Here is a 26,716-nt window from a genome sequence, read left to right on the forward strand (position 1 = left end):
AGTTTCCGAGCACGAGGTCGCGGGTACGAATCCCCGCAGCAGAGGCTGCATTCCGATAAGGGAGGTAAAGGGGTGAGGGGGGGGGGGGGCATAGAGTTTCTCCCTATATTACCTAGAGGGAAATCTGGCGCTGCTGCGCTGTGGTATGCATGGGAATGCCGGTATATTGTGACTTCGGTATGGCATCATTGTCGGAGAGCCAGGCAAGTACCGTTCCGTCTGTCACAATGATTTTCTACTAAAACAGTACGTAAAAAGCTGTTTTAGCTTCATTATTACGCAGAAGTATGTTTTGTTTAAATATGAGAATTTGTTATTTCATATGAAAAGTAAGAAGTGTCAGCGGGCCGCTAAAGTTGGAAAACAGGCGGCAAGATTCGCGCTCGGTTTGGAACAGTTTGTCGTCTGTTCTTGCTTTTCTTCGCTTGGTTATGCATTGTAGGTGAGTAAACTTCTCTGGAAGATGTAATATCCGTGAATGGAAACATTTTATGAAGATTTTACTTTAAGAACGCGTTATTTGTGTAGTAATATCCACGTTTTAGACGAAGCCTCTTGCAACACCAGCCAACACAAGCTTCGCAGACACATATACCGTCATTCCCATGACGGCACAGTGCCCCTTAGGAAATTCCCATAGACGGTGGCGCCAGATTTCCCTCTAGGTGTTATAGTGAGAAACTCTATGGGCGCCGGGGGAGGGGGGGTTGACAACTGTCGTCTATTGGGTTTTAATGTATGCAAACCCTCAGAAGGTCAGAAACAATCTGTAGCTTTCCACATCTCTTAGCTCCTGCGCGCTGCCTAGGGGCGTCAAGCCCCTGCCACCAATCACCTTATACGAAACGTTCAGATAGACAACGGAGGGGACTGCGTGCGTCAGAGAGATAAAGCTGGAGACAACCCACAGAGCAGCGCGTCATTACCAGCACCAATTGCTCCTGTTGTTTAATAACAGTATAGACAAATGGAGAGGTAGGTTGCCTCAGAGCCAGTCATCCCACCGGCACAGTTACGAGATCAACGCTATACTATAACACACACACACACGTTGGAGACCGTAAACATAATACAGTTACATAAAAAAAAGAGAGAATTCGAAGCAAGGAAATAAAGTACCAACTTTGCTGTGTCTAAAACCCTGAAATGACGCAGGACAACGACAAGTTAAACGGAAGAGCGAAAGAGCGAGAGCGAGAGAGAGAGAGAGAGAGAGAGAGAGAGAGAGAGAGAGAGAGAGAGAGAGAGGTAAAAACGGAAGCTTTAACGTACAAAGTTCTTTAAAGTTGCAGCCAGTTACAGGCCGCAAAAAAAGATGTCCGACTGCCATAAATAGCTCCGCAGAAAGAGAGCGCGAGTGAGCCAGCGTCTGCGCAAAACGTATCGGCGCACTGACGCATCCGTGACGCATGTATACACAGCGAACGTGGAAACGGGTTGGCCGCACACTTTCGGCGCTCAAGCCGCAAAGCGGCGACAGATGTTGCAATGGTATACATCAACAGTTCGTCGAGCGTGTCACGCGGCTTTGTTTTGCTGCTTTCTGTGCACTGTCGGAGTGACGTCGCAGATTCGTCCGCCCGGCGAATAACGAGAAGCAAAATCACAGGATCGGCCACGTGGATCGCGCGGCGCTTTCAACTACGAGACGTGACCTGTGTTCGCGACGCACCGCGAGCGGCTCTTCCAGGCGTTGTTATTACAGGGACGCGCAAATCGTGAACACACCCGCCGTGGTTGCTCAGTGGCTCTATGGTGTTGGGCTGCTGAGCACGAGGTCGCGGGATCGAATCCCGGCTACGGCGGCCGCATTTCGATGGGGGCGAAATGCGAAAACACCCGTGTGCTTGGATTTAGGTGCACGTTAAAGAACCCCAGGTGGTCGAAATTTCCGGAGTCCTCCACTACGGCGTGCCTCATAATCAGAAAGTGGTTTCGGCACGTAAAACCCCAAATATTATTATTATTAAATCGTGAACAGCATCGAGCAAACGAGACGCGGTGTTTCGAGAACGCGAGAAAATGAGAGAGGACGACGAAGAAGGAGAAGAAAAACTGCAAAAGCCAAGGGGCTGCGAGGAAAGGAGTCGTTTCAATTAGATGCGCGTATGCACGCACACTCAGGCTCACTTAAAGTACTTTTATTATTATTATTATTTGCGCAGTCCATTCCCGGAACCGAGAGAACTTCAGCAGTGCTGGTTCCGTAAAAAAGAACGGCTCGTCGTCACCGGATAATCCCTGGAGCGTTCGGAGTGCGGCAGGTTACAAGCGCGCATGGTGTCGCTGCGGCACAGGCATCGTCGAAAGCTCCGTACCTATTCTTGAAAAAGAGCTCCATGCAGATTGGTTTCTCAATTACTTGGCCGCCGTGTCACCTATTTGCAATTGTTGATAGCAGATTATTATTATTATTATTATTATTATTATTATTATTATTATTATTATTATTATTATTATTATTATTATTATTATTTTCTGTTTCAGGCGCACTTGGATAGATCAGTCATAGGGTGATGCGGCTCTGGCCCTTACGACGCGTCATATCCCAATAGACTACTACCGAAATGCCGGTGTATAACGCTCGTTTATGGCTCCCGCAATGGCTTCCGCCGCAAAAAGCCAGCAAAAGCATATTCTTCAAGATCTGCAACTGTTCATCCAGAGGGCGCCACTACTAGGGGGCGAAGATTTGGACACAGAACGTGCAATCGCGGCGATATATCCTGTAATTCAAAGAAAAACGCAAGAGCTATACTAACTCAATTTCAACCGGTCAAAATTACCCCGCAGAAATTCTGTTGTCCTTAATTTAGTCACAAAGGGGCATACATCAATAAGAATGTTCAGTTCCATCAGTAAGTTACGCTGATGCTCATAGGTGGTGTCCAAATCCAGCACCGAGTCCGCTCAGCGACCTCTTCCTCGGAGTAACAGAAACAGATCTGGAAGGCAATACTGACGCGTGTACTTGTCTTTATCGGGCGACACGTTTCCCCGCCTAACAAATGTTATCGCACAGCACAGGACGCGCCTGCATGTATCGGAAGTTTCTGGAATGTTATCGGCGGTTCTATCTGCTGTCTGTGACCGAACCTTGCGTAATCAGAATACAGAAGGTTCGGTCACAGACAGCGGATGGAACCATCGATAACATTCCAGAAACTTCCGATACATGCAGGCGCGTCCTGCGCTGTGCGATAACATTTGTTAGGCGGGGAAACGTGTCGCCCGATAAAGACAAGTACACGTGTCAATACTATTGCGGACTGTTCGCGACGGAAGCCATTGCAGAGCGGGAAACACGCCATAGCCGCCATGTCTTGAACGTCACCATAAGGAAAGATAACAGGCCATGACGTTAATGGGGTCTACTTATTTTCCCTCAAAAATGAAAAAGTAAACGTAGACTGCGTTCCGGTGGACCGTTAGAGTTACAGAGCGGGTGCCAAGAGAAGGGAAGCGCAGTCGAGGACGGCAGAAAAATAGGTGAGGTGATTAAATCAGGAAACTTGCAGGCGCAAGTTGGAACCGCTTGGCGCAGGAGATGGGTAATTGGATATCGCAGGAAGAGGCCTTCGTCCTGCAGTCGACATAAATAGGCTGATGACGATAATTATGATAATAACACTGCGTTCCACAGGGAGCGGACAGTCAACACAAGTTTCAAAAACATTTTCTGCGCCGCAACGGCCCGAATAAGAGAATATAGTTTCAAATTTGTGATGGGGCTACACTGACGTGTACCGGTTCCGAGGATACGACGCGATATGCGAGAGATAACCGTGGCTTTAATTCGCTCCATCAGTAATCAGCCGTCACCTGCCAAATCATTGAAATTGATTTTATTGCGATAGCAATTATACGGACGCTCCATGCGCATTTCTGCCGTCGCCGTGATGCTCCGTGTAAAGTGCAAGGGAGATAACACCATCGCCGCGCGCCGTATGCTGTATGTGCGAGTGAAAGCGTGCGAGGGTGATCCGATTATGGCAGCTCAATCTCGCGCGCGCTAAAACCCCTTAAACTTCGTAAAGTAGTGCCACGCTTTGAAGAATGCCGCCTCCTCCTCGCGCGCTCTGGCCGAGGCCGACGCCGCGTCGCTATTGGCCTAATAGCATCACGTGGGCCCTCGCGCCGTGCATCAGCGCCATTTTTGCTCCAGAAGTGTCTACGGAGTGGCGAGGAGCGCATGTTGGCGCCGTTGCTACGCTCGAGCAGTGTAGGCGGCACCACGGTCGAGGAGGGAGCGTGAAAGAGAGGAGAAACGAAGAGGAGTGAAGGCGGAGGAGGGGAGTGTCACTACTTTACGAAGTTCAAGAGGTTTTAGCGAGCGCAAGGGAGGAAAGAGGGGAGGAAGCGCGCTGGCATACGTCGCGCGCCGCATCGGGGGGAAGGAGTGCTGGGGTGTTCTACTTAAAGGGACACTAAAGACAAATACTAGGCCGGCGTGCACTGTTTAAATACCATTCCAGAAACCTCACAACGCTTGTTTCGTGACAAGACTTAGTTTACGAGAAAATTGCATCTGAAGGGTCCGAACACCTTTTTCGAAATTCAAATCTCCCGCCCCCATACCGGGGGAGTGGTGACGTTGCGTAGGCCATCGCCACCTTTTGCAGCCGTCGGTGAGTGCAACAGCGACCAATAGACGGAGGTGGATTCAGAAAGAGCGGTGGATTCGCCGCTGCAGCTGCTTCTTGGTCAAGTGGCGTAGACCGCTCGGGCATACCGCGACATCACATGGAAATTGAACTCTCTGCTACTTGCAGTTAGCGCGAGTTTCGCGAGCCAGCAAAACTAGCACCGGACTACGCGATAACGAAACTTCTGAAACGCGAAAGCTTGGGCGGCGCGGTGTCGAGCGAAAACAAAATCTCTTGACCGCCCGCCTCGTTGTCAAGGGTAATTTCAACCAGTTCTTTTTTTCTGAAAATGACATAGAAACGGACAAGTAGCATTTTATTTCGTCTTATAATACAACACAAGGATGTTTTTTGCTACGAGTGGTTGAGTACTAGGGACAGAATTCAACTGAGGAGTGCTTTCTTCGTCGTGCAAGTACTTGAATGTCCCGAGGGAGTCCCTAATCACGTCCTGCATTTACCCCAATTTCTCGATTATGAAGGCTCAGTTCGCGATAATATTGACGCCTTAGTGTTAATCAAGCACTCATCTATCACTTTAGCTTGACCAAATATTTGCCTATGGTGTCCCTTTAAAGCCCCTTTAGTTCCACTCCGGCGGCTGCTAGCTGCTTATGGCGCGTTCGCGCGGGCTCTATCTTGAAAGCGATCTGCGATGGGGACAGAGTCTAGGGGCGCCGGCTGCTCATAGCTTCGTGCGCGCTGTGCTCTCGCCGCTTAGTTCGCGTGGAAGCGAGAGGCAGCACGAAGGTCAATGCGCTCGCTGCTGCTGCCGCTCTTGCTCACGCCAGCGTTCTGACGGCGGGTGTCCGCGCTCATCGAGTGAGAAGTGCTTATGTTTTCCTTTGCGCGCGTGACACCGTGCTGGTTAATTTAGTTAGTAAGCGAATGTTTACGAGTTTATACAACCGGTAAAGCTACTATCCTTACTTCGTACAGCTCTCTACTAATTTGCTAACCGCGCTCGATGCTTCGCCTTTCGGACGGAACTGCAACTTTTTTTTTTTAAAGAACATTTCATCAGCGCGAGGCTCATCTACAGCGTTGCCCTCTTAGTGCCTCTGATGAAACTAACTGACAACGCTGCATATGCGTCACGAATTCTGGGCCAAGTTGACCAAACTTCGACAATAATAATATAATATTTGGGGTTTTACGTATCAAAACCAATTTCTGATTATGAGGCACGCCGTAGTGGAGGACTTCCGAAATTTTGACCACCTGGGGTTCTTTAACGTGCACCTAAATCTAAGCACACGGGTGTTTTCGCATTTCGTCCCCATCGAAATGCGGCCGCCGTGGCCGGGATTCGATCCCGCGACCTCGTGCTCAGCAGCCCAACACCATACCCACTGAGCAACTACGGCGGGTCAAACTTCGACAAGGAATTCACGAACTCTCGTTGCAGCTGTCGCATATGCGTAATACGTCTTTTTGCGTCCATTGCCGTGCGCACCTACGCGGGGCACCGTCCTTCGAAGTCGAATATGACAACGCCGAATGCAGATGAGCAGTGAAAGGTCCATTGTCTTCAAAGAACCAGAAGGAGGCTCACAACACTCGCAGCGACACTTTGACGACAATGTGTAGCGCGCCGAGACATTCCTGTATACCGGCGGCAATGCGTCAGAAGCAAATGACGCGCGGAAATATATAAGCGGCATTTCTTGTAGTGCGTCAACTGCACTTTCGTTGTGCGAATCTCGGCGGGGTTCCTAGCAGATACGCGGAAAGCACTCGAGCGTCAGCAGTGTCACGTTTGCCCGCGTCCAGCACTAAAAAAAGAATGATCACATCTCTAGCACGTGGACAGTGTTAATTGCTGCACCCGCCTTACTTTGCAATGAAGAACAATGTTCACTTGCAACGCGATTAATGTGGATGTCTTGCACAAGCGTTTGAGCCCAACAACAACTCCATCTGTGATATCTTGAGAGATTGGCAGTATTGAATAATAATAATAATAATAATAATAATAATAATAATAATAATAATAATAATAATAATAATAATAATTGTGCGAGGAAAAAACTATCCGTGGCTCTGCTATCACAAGCACCAGAGACCAGTGGAGCTGGGGGAAGGCCAGTAATGTAGCGCTAAACCTCACACAAGAAACACGAGCGCCAGCAACGCGTCCCCACAGCGTCTGCGATTCGCGTGGTCAACGCTGTAGGATGGTGCACTGGCATAGTCGTAGTAGACGCCGCGGTTGTCTCCATTCTGTACGAAGCGGCGGTCGAGGAGGACAACGAGGCATCCTTGCAGCCGCCGGAGAATAACGCCCCTCCTCGCTCGCCTGATTAACACCCTCTAGATAAAACCCCCTAGAGAACTTAAGGCATTCTGGCTGTACCCTCTCCCCTTGAGCTACGTCACGCAAAAGAGGCCCGCATAGAAGTTCCGTGCAGCGTGCTATGAAGCTACGAGCGGCGCACCTGTGTTGAAGATGTGTCGTGGAAGATCGAGTGGGCGACGACGGCGATAACAATTCGATTAGTTCAGGGAACCCTGCCGTTCCTTGGATAGCTTCGGGGTTAGAAAAGTCCTGGCGTGCTGCAACATGCTTCCGAGCGCACTTTTTTCCTCAACGTGAATCGTGCATGTAGTTTCTGCGCTTGTTCCGCGATTGCGGTTGTGTGTCCGACAAGCCTTCATTGCTGCGAAATGTGGCTTACGCGTTCATGCCAGGATATTCCTAACAAGTGCTGCGTGCCCAATTGCGGCAGCAATCACGAATAGGGGTCGAAAAATTATGCGTTCATGTTTCCGCAAGATCAATGACAGAATATTTGGTGCCAATGTTAAGGCAAAGAAGAGAGGAGCTGGAATTCTGCGGAATAAGGCAGCTGTTTCTTTGTAAATAGTTGCACGAATGTTTTGTATCTCCATTGCTAAACTCATTTGAAGTGTTGCAAATATGTCGACTGCGGTACCGTATTTAATAATGCCTCGAAAGCGAAATCAATCGTTTAGAGCCTATTCTAGAATGGAATAAATACATGTGTCCCGAATGTGAAGAAGGGCACGCCATTGAATTTGTCATGATATATGCGCCACCGTGCAGTGCTAACATTTTGTTTAACTTTTGTGGTAAACGTTTTGGCAAACATTTTGGCGCCGACGATAAATCAAGTGAAAGAAGCTATACTCTGAAGAAGAGGGCAGCACTGTGACTTTTCAATATAATCCACGCTCCCTGTCATCATTTACCCGAAATTCGTTCTCAATCCTAAGGTCGAACCATTTAATTTTTTTCACGGACGGGCTTGTTAATAAATGCAGCGCGCAAATAGTTTTGCATAAATATAATAATCTTGGAAGACTCTCTGTTCTCTGCGGGCCATCTGCTCAACTATGCGTTACAAAAAACAATAACTGCGCTCTGGTTAACGTTGCCCATAAGGGCGCGATCCCTTAATTCAACCCATATCCCCGAGCACGCCGCCGGCCTCTTCTTCGTGACGTCACTCGCCGAGCGCTCAAGCCTTCTCTTGTCTAGGTGGTGTTGGCACGCCGCCGGCCTTTCTCTCTCGCAGCTCCGCGAAGCTGCGGGCGCAATGAGGAACCTAGCGAGGTTCTGATAGCTACAATGTATATTATATGTTGGAAGTCGCTTAGGCTTCGCCTTTAAGAGTGGAACGCGACCGCATTCGAAGATCTCCGACTGCTTTTCATGCTTCACGGCAACTGCCGCTTTAATGTTTACCGGGAAACGCTGGCGGCGAACGCAATGCACGAAGGCGACCTTTATGGTAGAAACGAGGCTTCTTGCGTTGGCCGTCCTTCCGGTATTGTACGGACTTTTAATATTTCACTCTGAGAAGCTCTAACATTAAAAGTACGCGCTGTCGGTTTTTTTTCTTTTTTTTTCACGACATTTGTTTCTGGGCTGTCATTCTCCAAATTCCGAGGAACAACTTTGTAAAGAATGAAAAAAAAAAAACGAGGTATGAGCAACTTCGGTTATAGATGAGTGTGGGTGGGTGTGTGTGGTTCGGAACGATATTTCGCGAGAAGACGGTCGATGCTGGACGCAGGGCTTACTGCGACACGGGGCCAAAGCATATTGGTATATCAGTGAAGGTCGTAACTTACGATAAGAGTACTGAAACACTTAGCTGCTAGTGACAGCGCCAATTAAGGTATATTGCACTCATAATTAACCTCGCCCTTATATGCGCGTTAGCTCTTACGAGTAATTAAGAATCGAGAGGATTACAATCTCCGTTAAAAAAACGAAATACCGGAATGTCGGAGAGTCAAACGGCGCGCGCTGCTGCAGCACACGCGTGGCGCCATCTCGTGACCCTGATGTCAGCTAGCGCCTGACAGGACTGTAATTGCAACGACCACGTTCTACGTGTCTGCAGGTGTAAATGCACCGCTACATACAGGCACACTCATCGCACAGTGGATTACCTAAGTTAGAGAGTTTTATAGCTTGTCCGTATTCACACGTGCTATCATTTACGGAATATTCGAATACCAGAGAGGTAGACCTCGATGGATGGATGGATGTTATGAGCGTCCCCTTTGGAACGGTGGAACGGGGCGGTGGGTTGCGCCACCGAGCTCTTGCTATTATGCTGCCTAATGTCTAACCTAGGTTAAACAATGAAAAAAGAACAAAAAAACTGTGAACTATCACGCCCAAATTTTCTGATCCCTTATTGCGAACTGCGCTTTTGTACGTCTCCGTCTTTTGTCGTTTCCCTACTTTTCTTCCACCAATCCTCCAGTCACCTCTTACTAATGCCTATTGCGGACATGTTTGCTTTACCACTGCTGCCGCTGAACCCAAGGGCTTCAAGGAGGCCAGTGGTGCCTAAATCGACCGATGGGTAGACGTCTTCACATTCTAATAAAACAGCAGCGCTAATGACGCCATCTGGCGACGTCCAACAATAGAACAGCGTGTAGCTACGACTTCGAGCAAACAAGAACAGCAAGAAGCCCAATATGGTTCCTGACCCTTCGTGGCTCAACAAACCACCACGATGTGTCGCTAGCATTGCTGTTGCTGCCATCCATGCGTGTTTCGGTATTCTGTAAATTGCAGCAAGTAAACGAAGCGAACGGGTGACCACAAGCACTCAGAACTGTTCTAAAGTTTCGAGCACTTAGAACTCATTTCCCGCGTATTTTCGAGACGCGTTCATTCCGCTCTGCGTGATCATCGAACGCGCTGTAAATTCTCGTCAAAATATGTTTCGCGTGTAGTTATCAAAGGGCAGAGCTAACCCCCCCCCCTCCCCTCCCATTCTGACAAAACTGTTCTTTCAAAATTCAATTTTCATTAATTGGGCGGGGAAATAAAATTCGGCGAACACTGGAGAAAATGAATGTCACATACAACCCCTTCTTGAATATCCCGCCGATACGTCAACGCCGGGACGTATGAGTGACTTCATAGATTTCAAAGTGCATTCGTGCATCTCGGCCTTCTGGCACACGAAAAAAAATCACTAACTGTGTTAGGTTGAGTTTTCGGTTTCCTTAGAATCCGCGCCAATTGGCAAATGCGAAACCGTCACGCCGGGACGCTGCGTCGATTGAGCGTCCGTTCCGAGAAACGAAAAGCGCTGCCGGACTACTTGGCGCAGTAACACGTGGGCGGATGCTCCGCCCCCGCGTAGCTTTCCCTTCATCGCCACAGCACACCGCGCGGGGGCCGCGCGTGCGCGCCGATGCCGCGACAGCACGACAACGGCGACGGCGCAAACACGCCTCCAGCGTCCCATATAAGGGCTATCACAATAAAAATCGTAAACGCTGCTCACACATATCTCTTTGCGGCTCTCTCGACAGCGCAATGAGAGAAAAGTGGGGGACGCCTTCGTACTTACCCGATGAAGCCACGAAGCGTCCGCAGGGGGACACGCAGCCGTAATAGTTGTTCATGTGGCGGGTGTCCACGCTGGCCAGCAGGTCTCCTGCGGAAAACAAACATTGAAGGCGGCGGTTACGGTACACGCAGACAACAAAACACGAGACATCTATGTGCCGCCATAAGGCACGTGCGTTACGTATCGGAGCGCGTCATTTGCAGATAAGCTATATGTACTACACTACTGCAGATGAAGAACACAGCAGTATTTCAGAATTGCTGTCTCTGCAACGACTGGCTGGGTGGAACGAACTCGACCGTCTAGGGTTTGGAGGCGATGGATGCTTTATGAAAAGCAAAGCTTTTCTTTGCGAGCATCGCCGGGTCTTCCTGACCGTGGGAGCTGCGCAGCTGTTTTGTCGCCGAATGGGCACCCTGCAATGGTCAGGCGGCGCAGCGATCGGCTCAGCCGTCAGCGCCACCGTGTCAGTAGCGCGAAACACCGAGGCGGCCACTGCTACGGAGGCGTGCTTTTGCGGCGCTCGTTTGAAACCTGGCGGACGTTCTAAATTGCGGTTTTAAGGCAATCGAAAACATCGAGGCTCATTTTGGATCACCGATACTAACGAAAGGACGTCAAATTTACGAATACAACCATGTATTTCGTGTCAAATAAGTAAACAGCACGGACATCACAGCGAGGTGCTTAAATTAAATTGTGGTGTTTTAGGTGCGAAACCCACGATCTGGTTAGGAGGCACGCCGTGGTGCGGGGCTCCGGAATAATTTGGACCAACTGGGGTTCTTTAACTTGGACATAAATCTAATTACACGGGCCTTTGGGTATTTCGACCCTATCGAAATTCGGTCGCCGTGGCCAGGATATAATCCCGCGACCTAGTGGTTAGCAGCCCAACACCATAGCCACTAAGCAACCACCACAGGTCGCGAAGTATTTGTCACAACAAAGCAAGCATGCTTACGACGTCGAACTCAAAGTGAGTTAACAAATCATTATTTTATGCCATTTAAGTGAGCAAATACAGCCGTGGACGTCTTTCAACTGTCATTTGTCGCTTCATTACTTGGAGCGTGCCTTGCACCTCACAATTGTAGAGGTTTCGGCAAATTGGCAGGTAAGTGCTTTTTTCTCCGTTGACAAAGTGCCTCGAGCATATTCTGGTATTGTCGTTCGGGCTCGAATGTGATGAGGAATTACCGCTGAAGCATCATAGAGATCAATAAGCTGAGACTAAATAACGTGAAGACTGAACAAATATGCGCTATCGTGCGCGAGCGAAATGCTAATTTTCGAATACTCGACGTGTGCTGCAGTGTACTCCAACCTTAGTTTTGTTGTTCTGAGTGCGAGAAAATATCGGCAGGAATGAGCTCAGTTCCAGCATTCGCGTCGTGATCTTGGCGCAGGAAGAAACAAAGTGCGTACAAGGATCCAGCCCGAAGCGCCTACGAAGCTAGATATGGCACGTAACAACAACAGCGCGTTTGTTTTGGAGCAAGACGAGTTAAACAACTATCTAAACTGATCTACAAGAGCGGGAATGAGTTCACGCATTCTTATGCAGTTGACGCTTTATTGTGTTTGTTTTTCAGATGTCGCTGCTGGTTCTTTTCTTTTATTTATTTGTGTTGTTCTTGCCATTTACGTCTTAGTTCGTTTAACAGAAATTCGCAAGACCGACACGAACCACGACGATCCACTTCAGCCGCCGGTTGCTTCCCCTGGTTTTGAAGGGAAGCGGTGCAAGTTGATACCGACATCCCCTTCCCGGTTGTGACAATCCTTAGCGCAGCAGTATCTGTGCTTGTTCTTTTTGTTCACACTTCTCACGAAGGAGCTGCCAAGAGGCCGCGGCGAATTCACTGGAAAATTGGAAAAGCAGGCTTTCAGGTGGGCCTGAACGCACGACGGAGAATGGTGAAATGACGGTGACGGCCTACCCGCGGATGCTAACCGCCGCTGCTAGGTGGCGCGACATGTACAGGCAAACTTCATTGCAGGGTGCCCATAGGCCAACCAGCACGTGCGCGACGTCACCGCTTCTGGCCGCTGGATTCCTTGCAACACCACCAGGTGGCGCTCGCTTCCGCGCATGCGCGGCAGAGGCCGTAATGTCTGAATACAGCTTTCCGTGTCACTTTGTGCGGACATTCGATATACGCAAACTCGTGTATCGACTTTATGCACTCACACAAAGCTTCGCTATATACAGATTCCAGCTCGCTGGAGCTGGTACATTTTTAGTTTGTTATGCTGTTGTGGTGTGTTTTGTGTATGTTGTGTTTCTGTATAGTGTCCCCCCCCCTTATGTGTATCGATCTACGTTGGTCATCCTGTTCTATCTAAAATACATGAAATGTAGGCGGGCCTGTAGGCAAATATCTCTAGTTTTATAAAACAGGTTTATATATATGTATGTATGTATGTATGTATGTATGTATGTATGTATGTATGTATGTATGTATGTATGTATGTATGTATATATATATATATATATATATATATATATATATATATATATATATATATATATATATATATATATATATATATCCCTATACACTGAACTTCCTGTTCATCAATCAAGCTCCCATGGCAACATAAAGTTTTGAATTGAATTAATTCGGTAGTTTTACGAGTTAAAACCACGATTTGGTCGTGGGCAACGCCGTAGTGGGGGACTCCAGATTAATTTGGGCCACCAGGGGACCATTAACGTGCCCCCAATGGCCGGGACACGGGCCGCGCACGCGGCGAAGTTATCCAACAAACGCAGGACAACTTCGCCGCGTGCGCGGTCTCGTGAGCTGGTAGGCAAGAATTTCTCGTTTATATAGAGACAAACTATACGATAAACCCAGAAACAAACAAACAAACAAACAAACAAAAGGAGTACTTCTCGCTCAAGTCATCAAGATTCCCATATGCATGTGCAAGCCGACAGGTCCTAGGTTTTAAAATGTATTTTGCATTTTAGTTTCTAGCTTTATTTTTTTACTCGTAACTATCTTGCTACGGTCGGTGTCAGTAATTTCCCACTTGCGCCATGACCATTCCAGACCACAGAACGTTTTCATCAAAACTCACACAACTCTATTCTCTCTCTCTCTCTCTCTTTCTTTTCAGGTTGTGCCCGGCAAAGGATACCTCTCTCACGTCGCCCAGTGCTAACAACTAGGCACAATGCACCGTCAACCATAGATATAGTCCGTCTGAGCATGTCTTTTCTATGGCAAAATGTCTATTCCATTAGCACTGCACTTCGGGAAGTATAGTTCCCACCAGCTGAGTGCCACAGTTCGCGCTCGTGCCGCCCAGGCACGGCAATCATTTGCGCGAGCCCTGCGCTATATACTCACTGACGAGTGCAGGGAATGCCTGCGAACCCATCCTGCAGAAAGCCTGCACCGCGCACAACGAATGGGAACGTGCAAACACGTCGCCAAGTCGAACCGGTGACACGAATAAAGTGAAGCAGCTCCCGAATTATATATAGTTCAGTAGGCGCACGCTAATCGAGACAGCGATTTGCGCACAAGTTAGTCGAATCTCACGGCGTAAAAAAAGAAGGAAAAAAAAAATTCAGAGCAAAGCACCGAAGCGCGGGAAGAAAAAGTGGGTGTGGCTGTAGCGGACAGAATTGCAAACGCCGCAGTTCGGCGCATTGCGCTGCATTTTACGCACTGTGAAACGCGGGCGAATCGAGTGGACCTGAACAGAACCCCGTCTCCAGCAACCCGTGTATCTGTAATACCGAGAAGGACGAGGCCCTCAACGTCATCACGGCTTTAGTATCCGGAGCTCGGTGATCGGGAGCCAGGAACACTTAACGATACTATACCGGAAGAATAAAAAAATGCCAAAGAAATCCCTAAAACGCGGGTGCGACATTTTGTCGATTGCCTTCCCCCCCCCCCTTTTTTTTGTTCCCCACACACATACACACGTGACACGTCACAGGAGTGCCACAACCGCACCGTCGAGGTATGCGCAACGCACGGTTTCACAGAACGGCAGGTGGGCGCCGCTCGGACGAAAGCGCTGCCGATTGCAGCAGCCACGCATTCCGTCGAATAGAGCGCGCGCACCGCTTCGCCCCGAGCCTCGGCACCGCGATTTTCGCAACGCAGCGACGTAGTGCCACCTGCGCGCGCGCTCCCAGTCTAGTAACGTTGCGCGCTCCCGAGTGTCACTGTCCCCCGAGCGAACCGCGCGCCGTCCTTGTATAACTGAGAGTCACGGCCACCGTTGATAACGGTGGCGCCGCGACGAAGCGATAAAGGCTTTCGAAGCTCTGGATTAGCATTAGGTCGTCATTGGAGGTGACACCGCAATCCGCGCTTTTTTATTTGTTTTTATTTTTGTAATGATTCATTTAAGTTCGAACTCTCTCTCTCCTTTTTTTTTTGCCCTTCGTCTTTGGAATCGGACGCTGCCGTTATCGGCGGCATCGGTCACTCGACGTCGTGGCCGGGATCTGGGGTGCGATCTTGTACGCGTTCCAAAATAGAACGTAGGCGGTCCGTTCCACCGAGCCGCACATGGTTGGTCAGTTTGAAAGGTGAAGAACGCCATGACGTCAATTGTGAAGTGATATCTGCTGTCAATCATTCCGTGTTGTCTGCTATCGGACAAACGCAACGGAACGGACCGCCAATTTCGCGACGGAAAGAACGGACCGCCTCCGTTCGAGTTTGGAACGCGTACAAGATCGCACCCCTGATGCCCGCGCGCTCTCGGGCTTAGCAGCGCAATAACGGCAATAACGCCAGAGCCGTTCTACACGCCTCCCCCCCCCCCCCCCCCCGCAGCGGGTGGCTCATATTGAACCTAGGAAGCCTCAAAAGGAAGAAAGCGTCGAGGCCTCGCGCCGGCATGTCTGACCGAACCCCCCTCATTACGGTGCGAACGATATAGGCCACAAATTGAAATCGAAACAAGCGCTTGTTCTTTCCACTTTTAATGCGTTCAACATTGGAGCGTCAAAGCGGGAAAAAGATTGCGCATTACGTCATCATCATCATCATATTCATGTCCACTGCAGGACGAAGGCCTCTCCCTGCGATCTCCAATTACCCCTGTGCTGCGCCAACCGATTCCAACTAGCGCCCGCGAATTTCCTAATTTCATCGCTCCACCTAGTCTTCTGCCGTCCTCGACTGCGCTTCCCTTCTCTTGGCACCCATTCTGTAACCATAATTGTCCACCGGTTATCTAATCTGCGCGTTACATGACCTGTCCAGCGCCATATTTTTTCTCTTAATGTCTATTAGAATATCGTCTATACCCGTTTGCTCTCTGATACAAACCACTCTCTTTCTGCCTGTTATAATAAAGTTATGCTTAGCATTCTTCGTGCTATCGCTCTTTGCGCGGTCCTTGACTTGTTCTCAAGCTTCTTTGTCAGTCTCCAAGTCTCTGCGCCATATGTCAGCACCGGTAAAATGCACTGATTGTATACTTTCCTTTTCAATTATAACGGTAAGCTCCCAGTCAGGAGCTCACGATGTCTGCCATATGCGGGCCAACCCATTTCTGAGGGCCAACCCTCAGAGAGGCGCAACGTTAATATTAACGCATTTCTCTCTCACTTACAGCTAAATAGCTACAGAACATTTTTGAGCTAAGCATCACACGAACAAGAATGAAAGTGACGAGGCGACGACAGGGGCGATCTGCGACAATCGATTAACGATCACCAAGGGAGCAAACGAAACTGGAGTGCGTTTAGGCCCGTCGCGGTATGGATTAGTGGCTATAGGTCGTTGCGCTGCTACGCTATCGAGGGCGGGGATTCGATGCCGGCCGAGCCGGCCGCATACAGAAACCATAACCACTACAGTCACGATGTGTTCGCGCCAAATGCAAACCACTGCCCACGGAGCGCGGGGAACGAAGGGAATCTTGGCGCTTCTGAGCGACCGCGCAACTTCAGCCGGCGCCACCGTGGTCCGCGGGCAACTAAGCAGCTCGTCGCATGCTTGCGCCGTCTAGTGGCTGAAGATAAAGCCGTACACCCGGCCACAAAAGTTTACGGACCACAGGATCTCAGAAAACGCTCAATTCCCGACCAGCTTGTAGCAATAGCCAGTAAAATTGTATGCAACAATGTTGTTAGCATATTCTAGTCGAGGTCCTAGATGCAAATACCAGGCTGCTTTGTGAGGTTACGGAGATATTCAGCTTTTTGGCAGATTTCATGGTCCGTAATATTTTGTGGCCAGCCGTACCACAACTGCAGGGTATAGCTGACGGCTGCCACGGAGAACTTCGCCCTGAGCGGTGTGCGTTCCGTGCCGCCATTTATTTGTTTGACGTCAACAAAGTGATAGCGTCAGATGGTTCGTTTCGCATGTTGAGCTTCGCTTAGACGACCTTTTGCAGATAAGAAGTTGTCGCGAAATGTGAGCCAGCACTGCTGGAGCGATGGTGTCATATTAGGATAAAATTAGGAAAAAGAATGCGCTGAAGCGGAATGCGATATGACACGCGAGTATTTACGAACACAGAACACAAACACGGGCGCTTTTCAACGTGAACATAGTGCAGTGTTGAGGCGCACACTACGAACGCAACATACGTGACCGACGCGCGCGCGCGCGCGCGCGTGCACACACACACACACACACACACACACACACACACACACACACACACACACACACACACACACGCACACGCACACACACACACACACACACACACACACACACACACACACACACGAGGGTCCAAATACTAGCAACGGATAATAATAATAATAATAAGAATAACAATAATAGTGTCTATAAAACAAACCGTCGGTGATGCGTATATAATATTCAAGACGACAAACATGCCTATATCGATATCGGTTCTACGTGCTAAAAGATTCGTGTAGATGAGGAGGCGAATATGTATGTAAGTGCAAACACACACCCACACACGCATGCTCGCTCACTCACTCACTAACACTAGGCCACAGCCGTAAATGAATGCCTCATTCGAAGTGAAAAACTAACATACTTAGGACACATACAAGACGTGCGCGTCTGTCAACACGATGAGAAGGCGCAAAAACAATAACAATAAATTGCGACAAAACATGTAAACAAAAGAATTCCCTTTTTTAACCTTGTAGAGACTATTTAAATAATAGACCAATAATGATGGTCACTCGCTTGTTAATTAAACAGATAGCTCGACGACCTCATAACAACGTACGACGTATAATGATGTAAGGAAAATGTGCCGACAAGTTAGATTGTTAATTATGCGAGGATAGCAGAAAGTGAAAGAAAAAGCACGCACGCAACTGTCTCCTCAAACACTACAGCCAATGTGCGCGACCTTCGCGTTCTCGAACAAGGAACAATGCGAAAGGGAAACAGAATCAAGGAAACGCAATCGCATCGCGCATTCGCGTGATCGTCACAAGCGGCCGACGTAAGTTCCGCAAATGCGAGTCATTTCGGTGCAGCAAAAAAAAAAAAAAGGAACTGGAAACCTCGCACAGCAGCACGCGCTTTGAGCACAAGGCAAAAAGAAACAAAGGATGAATTAAAGAAAAAAAAAACACATCGAGCGAGCGAGAGGGAGAGGGAGAGAGGGGGGACGCAGCCCTAGCGACACCAGAAGGACGGACGCGCCTTCCTCTTCCTGGTTTTTGCCCTTGACACAGCGCAATGAGCGCTGACGTCATGAACATCCAGCTCGGAAGCTACGTTTCCGGCCCGCCCGCTTCAAAGCACACGTGCATCATCGACGCAGTCAAGGTCGGCAGACACGGCAGCCTGCCTGCGCACGCATTGGGGAACATATATACTCTAGTTAAGTTTAGCTAGAGGATGGTACGTGTAGAAAGTTTTGGGAAACACGCGTTTTCTGCTGCTCAATTTCTGTTCCGTTCCGTTACACATGGGTCGCCGCGGAGAAACTGGGGTACAGAGCACCTCGATCGCTCCATTTGTCTGCGCTGTGAAGAAAATGAAAGGAGAAATTAATAACTAATATAAAGAAAGAAACGCGGGAAAGGAAACGCCAACGAAACGAGTAAAAATGACGCCGCACTGGAGAGTTCAATCGACGTCTGTCCGCGCCACGGACCAAACGACGAGTGTATACACTGATGTGAAGGACTGTTACACAGTCCTTCACATCATTATGCATGGGCTATAGGTCTATGAGTGATGAATATTACTCGAAAAAAATATAATGCTTATTAATGTTGGAAAAAAAAGAAAGAAATACAGAACCAGACGGTGGATGACAGGGTGTCACAATATATGTTTAATTATGTAAGTTTAAGTATAGATTGTCGTCCTTAAGATACCCTATAGTCGCACGGCAAATATAAGGAAACGAAACCTCGAGAAAGCCATCAACAACACTGGGTTAAGCCTCGGAGCACAAGCACGTGCAAAGTTGCAGAAGAGAGTATACACATAAAAACACGCAGAACAGAAGGATTGTCAGCCGGGCGAGTTCTAGTAAAGCGTAAAAGCGAAAGAAAGAGAGTGAACTGGACACGGACATAAGGAAAGGCTGATGTGATCCTCCTTTCATTATAACCGTGTCCCATAGGCGTCCCTCTTAGCTATAACGCCTACAAACAAACACAGTTCCGAAAAACAAGGGAAAGTTTAGAGGCAACATAAAGTATCACTTTGTTAAGCGAGGAATAGTTAACTGACTCGGTTTTGGAGCCTACAAACAAGCAGACCCATTAGGTAAACTCACAAATGTTGATCACCGGCCGTTTTAAGTTATTCTGGTTCGTTAGAACGTTAATGACCCGCGTAAAAAAAAACGAAAATACAAAAGAATGACGTGGAGTTGTGCCAGGAAAATATGACCCTCTGCTAGCGGGAAAGGCATCGTTCGAGACACTGAGGTAGCAGCCCATTTGCCAAAGCGCTTCTCTTATTATTATTATTCTTTTTTCAGACGATTACGTAGGTGTGTCCCACTTCTACAAGGGGTCGCTGCTTTCGATGAGTTTCCTCGCTTATCAGTCTGCGCTCATGAAAGGGAAAGTTGACATCTACACGAATCTATCGCCAATTTAAAAAAATAACAATAAACAGAAGAAATAAGAACCAGTACTTCACGCGGCAGAAAAAAAGAAAGAAAGAAAGACACGGGGGAGGGGAATAAGCTTCGTAGTTGGATGAAAACTTCGTTTGTCTTCGTCTTGGTCCTGGGATCCAAGCCCACATCCCTGCCAGAGTAATTTAATACGCTGCCACGACGTTTCCAGGACAATGGAATGCGAATTAACCGGCAGGTCTATAACCACGCAGCATGGTTGCCGACATTGAGAGGAAGCTTTAGCTCGGGCCCAACTCCGACGCGGCCTATTCAAATACATGTAAAACGCAAAAACGTTTTTCTGAGATAACCCTTGGGCCGATTTTAATGAAACTTGTTGCATTTCAGAGAGAATGATAAATTCTAGTGACTGTTGGAAGCGGAATTTCGATTTATGTCCTGATTTTTCTTTAAAGGATTTTTAAATATTCGACCATTTGAAACAAGTAGAAGCGTGAAGTTTACAAATTCATAGCTCTGCATCAAGAACAGATATCGCGGTTCTGTAAACCGCATCCATTAGATCAGCCAAAGTGGACAAATTTGCAATGTCATTTTGCATCTTACGCGAATTATTTAGGTTGGTTACAAGGGTTCTGCAAAAGCTGCATTTCCATACTACTATTTTTTTAAATTTTCATATGTAACATATAAATTTTGTCTGCTTTAGATGTACTGTTAGATGCAATTCACGGAATTGCATTATCATTTTTCGTTGTTGAGTTAAACAGTTGTAAACTTGATAATTTCGTTTTTGAATATTTCCGATTTTTGCCAATTTTTAATAAAAGATTGACGACCTAACTAAAAAAAATTCGAAACCAACAGTCACTAGATCTTAAGTTTTTCTTTCAAATGCAACAAACCTCCCACCTCCCCTTCCTGCCCCCACAAATCTTTCCCCTAAACCCCATGCCTGGTGGCTGACAGAAGTAGCCAGCGCCAACGACCAACGGTACCTTGCGGCGTTTATCAGTGCTGCACTGAAGAATGCGCAAGCGAGGCTCTGGACTGAGGGCCTTTCCACCACACCACCCAACATGAAAATAAAGTTTTTTCTCTCTCTCTCTGTCTCGTGAAATTTGGTGCAGTGGTTACCGAGAAAAACGAATTCTCATTTAACATGTATTTAGATAGGAGCACCCGAGCTAAAGCTTCCTCTTAATTCAGGAAGGTGCCACGTGGTCCTTCTTGATTCTACAACTCCATCTGGCAGGTCTATGCAGAACCTAATTTGCTGACGCCTTCCTCGGCCTCGTACAGCTGAAATCGCTGAAATTTTCCTTTATCCTAGCGTGAGACCTTCCGTCAAGGCCGACTCACTTTGCTTTCGTCACAAGAGTCAATCGTCACTGCTTCTTTTTTTTTGCCGATACATCTCTGGTATCCGCTCATTGCGTTATGAAATCATTATGCTGCAGTAAGCATGAGTTGGAACCATACCTTCCGGGTTGCAAGAGGTGCCTTTCAATGCTTTGTATTTCATGCACATCACGTGGCCTTACACTTAAGTACACGATCGGCACTCTGCGTTACCACACAGAACAAGCCGCTTCAAGCACGCGCAAGCCTTCGCTTTATTGTTGTCTTTCTTTTTTTTTTTACGCAACCGTGTTTTCCATCAAAGAGTAGAGAGTAAGTCAATCCTGGAGAGTGCAGACGCGGAAAGGAGCGCTGATGGTGGCATCTGGTGACAGAGTGCTGAGGGAAGGCGCGTATAAAACGGGGCGTTTATTTCAATGAACCACAGAGCTACACTTACGCGTATCTGCACATGTATACATATTGCATCGCTGCCAACTAATTATTAATCACGAAAATATTTTGTATAATATTTTTAGAGCGCAGCTCTTTGGCGCCCGTTCCTGCGTTCCGCGTCGCCGCTGAGACTCGCCGTCGGCCTCGTCGTAACCAAGGTCCCGCGCCGCTCTAGCAGCGCGCGCTCCTGCCGCCATCTCTCACGCGCGGCGCGAGTCTTGCTTTCCCCTTGTCCTCCAAAGCCGGATCACGTGTTCTCGCCTATCCTCTCGCCCCCTCGCTCCGCGCAGCGCCGTTGCAGTGACTCTCGCCGCTACCGTCCCCTTCGCCCTCGTCGTCCTTTCTCTCGCTGTCGCGGCACTGCCGCGGTGCCGGCGCTAGGCTCTCCTTGCCGCCTCGCGCGTGATCCATGGCCCTCCGTTCCTCCGTCTCCGCGTCGCGTGGCTGTACGCTCTCAGCCGTGTCTCTCGCTTCCCCCTTTGCGGGGCGCGTTTCCCAGTGGAATCTGTCACCTCTGGCAGTGCTTGCGCCTGGCTGTCCTTCTCCCGCCTCCACTCTTGCCCTATTCTTCCTCTTATCTGGCGCAGTGCCACGGTGACTCGAAAGACAGTTATAGCGTTTCGTCCCCTTATTTATACTTCCCAACCCAACCTTGTACAGCCACATTGAGGCTTGTCTGTGAATGAATGAGTGTGTGACCTCTACTTTATACCCCTGCTCTCCACCCGTTTCCTCATTCCACCTCAGAAGAAACAATAAACAATAATTGCTAATCTTTCCCCTCCCACTCTACGCGGCGGTGACCCACTATAATATGGCGCGACGCCGGAGCGCCGGCTCGATAGCGGTGGATCGCGGTGTGTGCTTCCCAATTCGAAACGCAGAACCGCCTCCGTTCGGCACTGCGTGTTCTGTATGCGGTTGCCTGTTGTTGAAACAAGGCAGCAGCTGTGCTCAAAGATCACATTACCAAGAAGCGTAATCATCGGCCATTTTTCTTTTTTCTTGCAGTCGGGGTCAAAGGGTTCCTTTCCTGTCTGCACACATGTCTTCACGTGCTAATCGCATATGACAAATACAAATATATTTACTCGTTGACTGACTGATTGAAGTGAAGCGCCAAGAAAATGTAGAAAAGTCTACGACGGATTACAGTTGATCACAACGAAAAAAAAATGTATCCGACAGCTCAGACGCATACCAAGATACGCTTTACGATTCAAGCAACGTATGATAAAGCACTTAAAGGAACTGACAACCGATATTTAAGGACCTAGTTTTTGATGGCGCAACTCAAAGCTCGCCCTCGGTAGTGTTTACACCAGCAGCGGTTTTTCCCAAAAGCCCATGGACTTTTTGTAAGAAGAATTTTTTTTATCTGAGCAGCCTCTAAATGGGAAAGAGTCCCTCCTCCAAGCAACGCTGAGAAGTGAGACCGATGCCGACAGTCCACCTCGTAAATTGTGAAAGCCGCCCATCGTGCTGCTTTCACAGGAGTGACTGCAACTGTGGTTAATTAACCACCAACATTTTGACCTTTTCAACCACTTTTGAATATAAAGAAAAGCTGGTACAATAAGTTTGCGTTGCTGTACAGACCGTTCTTATATTTGTACCGCTTTTTCCCCCTAAGTGCACGCCTACGTCATGGCTGGCTCGCTCCCGTCATCGTTGTTCTGTCGATAGGTGAGCCAAGCCAACGAGGGCGAAGCCAGCGCCACTTTTCTACTCGCTGCAAACGAAGGTCTGTCTGCATACTTTTAGGCAAATCTTTTAACAGAAAAAAGCGTACTGCATCTCAATACCAATAAAAAAAAAAGCAGGAACCGCGTATTGAAGGTGACGTGATAGGCCCCTTATGGAGCTTCGAGTTTTCGTTCGTGGCGTGGGGCGCCAAAGGTCATTTTTCGCGACTTTTTTGTGAATAATAAAAAAAATATAACTCCACATTTGACGAGAAAAACGTTGCTTGTTTTAGCCAATACGATAGCCAATCTTTCCATCAGCCGGGTTATCTCTATTCACGTTCTGAGCGGTTGTCTGTCCCTTTAAGCCGGCGGTCTCTTCCACACGAAAAGTACACTTGCACCCACAGAGCAACGACGGCTGTTTAAAAAGAATGAATAAAAAAAAGAATAAAATCCACACGCACGTGCGCACGTGGTTTTCGTTGAAGCGTAACTGGCAACTGCGAAAACCACTTGACGGGCTGACTTTTTGTTTCTTTCTTTCTTCATTTTTTATTCAAGTTTCCGAGGAATCCATCTCCTCGGCTTCTCGAGACTACAAAGGGCACCTCGCGCGTTCTCTTTGACATTCCGCGAACCTTTCACTTTCAAAGCTCGCAGCCAACGATGTCGACATGTGGCTGTCGAAAAGCAGTAGGCGACAAAAAAATAAAAAGTGAAATAGAACGAAGAACTATAGGCGCCATAAGGGCCCCACAAACGAAGGCGGGCGAAGCGGAGTTTGAAGGGACACTTCCGACAGGGGCTCGACCGAAACGTGACAGAACAATCGACGAGACACGCAGGGCACAGGAACACTGCCTTCCTGGCAGGCCCGAGTTGCATAACGTCGGAAGAGCTTTCTGCGCTACCGTTTCTTTTCTTTTTTTTTTTTCGCGTTGCGTTAAAGTGCCTGCCACAGCTCGCGGGACGCATTGTTCCTCGAAGCCCGGTGTGCCGATCGATAAGTTCGGCGCGCGCACTGCAAGGTGATCCGGTCGCTAAGTGAATACGGGCACAACGTGGATAGATTGCGAGAAAGAGAGCTAGCCACGGGGATAAGCAGCCGAGCAACTTCAATCGGTTCAGCCGAAGATGGCCCCGATCTCCGGGACTTTCCTCGAGTCTGGGACGATGCGATTCACGATCCCATTCCCTCCGGCCAGCGCATAACCCACTGAACGGTACCTACCAGACACAAAAATCGGCTATGTTGAAAAAAATAAAGGAAAAAAAAAAAACTTTATTAAGAGTTAATAACGAACAGGCAGTATAGTTTCGTTATACTCGAAAAGTGGGGCGCTGAAGAGGTTTCTTTCTTTCCCCCCCTTAACCCGGCGTGGTTGCTCAGTGGCTATGGTGTTGGGCTGATGGGCACGAGGTCGCCGGATCGAATCCCGGCCACGGCGGACGCATATCGATGGGGGGGGCGAAAACGCCCGTGTACTTAGATATAGGTGCACGTTAAAAAAAACTCCAGGTGGTCGAAATTTCCGGAATGCTCCACTAGCTACGGCGTTCCTCATAACCAGAAAGTGGTTTCGGCGCGTTAAACCCCATAATTTAATTTTTTTATTTTTCCACCTCGCTGGGATAAGCTCGTTCGAACGTTGCACATCCATGCCACAAGTTTACCATTCAAGTGTGCATACATTTTCTTTGCGTTTATTATTTTTTCTATTGAGGCGCGGAAACTATACTAGGTAGCGCGAGATATGCGACCCACTAAGATGATCTTGCATCACTGAGTCACCTACTGCGACACACAGTTCAAACTTGGAAGAAGTTGGCGTCAAGCACGCTCCGTTTTCCTCCCTTGTCGCTGTTTGTCGTTACTGCTGTCGGGCCGATTTACGCTCGAGCCGCCCATCGCCGCATGCCGCACCGCACGCTTGCGGTCGCGCGAAAAATTGCACGCATCCAGCACTTGTGCAGAAATTACCATTTACACTTTGTGCACAGTGTATACCTTACACATTGTAAACCGAAATTTGTGCACGTATCAAGTGTTTGATACGTGCAATCTTTCGCGCGACCGCACGCGTCCGGTGCGGCTTGCGGCGATGGGCGGCTCGAGCGTCCCTAGACAACCGCTTCAGCACGGGTTTCGTCTTCACTTTGGCGTTATAGCGCTGCCCTATAACGCTGCCCTCCCGCGCGTCTATTATTTCTCACACCTTCCGCACAGGAGCTTGGTTCTTCGCCCGGCGCGAACCAGCAGATGAACTTAGTGCGCATTCCAAGGCGCTTACTCGCTAGAGTCCTCGAAAAGGCACTTGTTAAATGTTATACAGACGCTTGCAAATGCCGCACTGCTGGCGCTGAAGTCAAGCCGATCATCTTTAGAGATAGAAACAGAACCGCCGAGGAGTAGGCAGAGACAAGAAAAAAAGAAAAAGAAAGGCCAGAACAAACGGATCAGATGACAAGTCTAAATCTAGAGCTAGTTCTCGGTATTTGTATCGCTATCTCGCTGTGAGTCACTTTCACACCGCACAATGCAGGACACGTGTACGTCTACCTTTCTTCATTAGATATACGCACAGTTTATTACAAAAATTTGCAGACTACGGTCGCTATGCTAGACAGCGTAGCGTGCTGCAGTTTCTCGACGTATGAGAGCCATACTGTTAGTAAGGAGTTGTAAAGTAGTATACTGACACATTTTAGAAGTTGCACAAGCTCTACCACTTACTTCTCGCACGTAAAAGGACGACACATTGAAAGCACGAAGTTTAATTGAGAGATAATTATAGGATATTTTACCATGATCTCGAAATGCCGGACCATGGCGCCATCGACATTATCGTTACCTCATGACAGACAGCGAAATTTGGTGCTTGTTCCCCGTAAACTGGAATCGCGAACGCGGCGGTAGAACTTTGATCACACGCATGATCCGTTTGCGTACGCTTGAGCGCGGTCTTGCTGCTCGGCGTGAATATGTTACCGTGTTCGATATTTCGCGTCTTGAATTTAAACTTGAACTTAAACGCAATTCCTGTGCCTGCAGGGAAAAATATAGGGAATGTCGAAAAGCCAAGGCGGATGCGAGACGTACTCGCCTATATACTGCCGCGCCAGAAGGAGGCTTTCTTTCTTTCTTTATTGCACGTTCTCTTGATTGGAACACGTGACAAATAGCCAACACTGGTTTGGCCCATAGCCGAAGGCTAGTCGGGAGTCTAAGCTAAATTACTTAAGTACGAGCGTAGAAACGATAAATTGTGTTTACAAAGCAAGCGACATTTGAGAAATATACTTCTACATTGTTCCATAGTTGTGTGCATCTTGGCCCTATCTCTGTTGAAAAGGCGACCGGCAAAGAGAATAGGCGAGGTGTTGAGTGGTTATACAAAAGTATTATCGCGCTTTGTCAGTGGTCCGAGTGGCCCGGTTCACTCACGCTCTCACCGGGGTCATGCCAGTCGTGAGCTGTGGATGATACGAAAGCAATAGAATGTCGCGGAAGGAATTGTAATAGTTTCTTTACGCTGTCGGTAACGTTAATGTTGAGAGTGTCGAAACAAATAACCGCTTAAGAGTAACACTGTCATATGACCTAAGATGGTGCGCAGATATCACAAACACAGTAGTCTGCTAACAAAACACCTGGCTTTTTCTAAAACGTCATTTACGTCACGCGCCTGAACACTTAAAGTTG

General features: G+C 48.3%; 1 protein-coding gene across 1 annotated transcript in view; it reads right to left on the reverse strand.

Annotated features, from left to right (window-relative positions):
• Nucleotides 1–26,716, reverse strand: part of LOC135904682 (transducin beta-like protein 2) — a 297,791-nt gene that overhangs the window by 49,743 nt on the left and 221,332 nt on the right. The window contains exon 5 of the mRNA XM_065435595.2: nucleotides 10,496–10,582. Within this exon, the coding sequence (XP_065291667.1) occupies nucleotides 10,496–10,582 (87 nt within the window). The remainder of the gene's footprint in view (nucleotides 1–10,495; nucleotides 10,583–26,716) is intronic.

This window comes from Dermacentor albipictus, chromosome 2 (assembly GCF_038994185.2).
Source record: "Dermacentor albipictus isolate Rhodes 1998 colony chromosome 2, USDA_Dalb.pri_finalv2, whole genome shotgun sequence".
NCBI lineage: Eukaryota > Metazoa > Arthropoda > Arachnida > Ixodida > Ixodidae > Dermacentor > Dermacentor albipictus.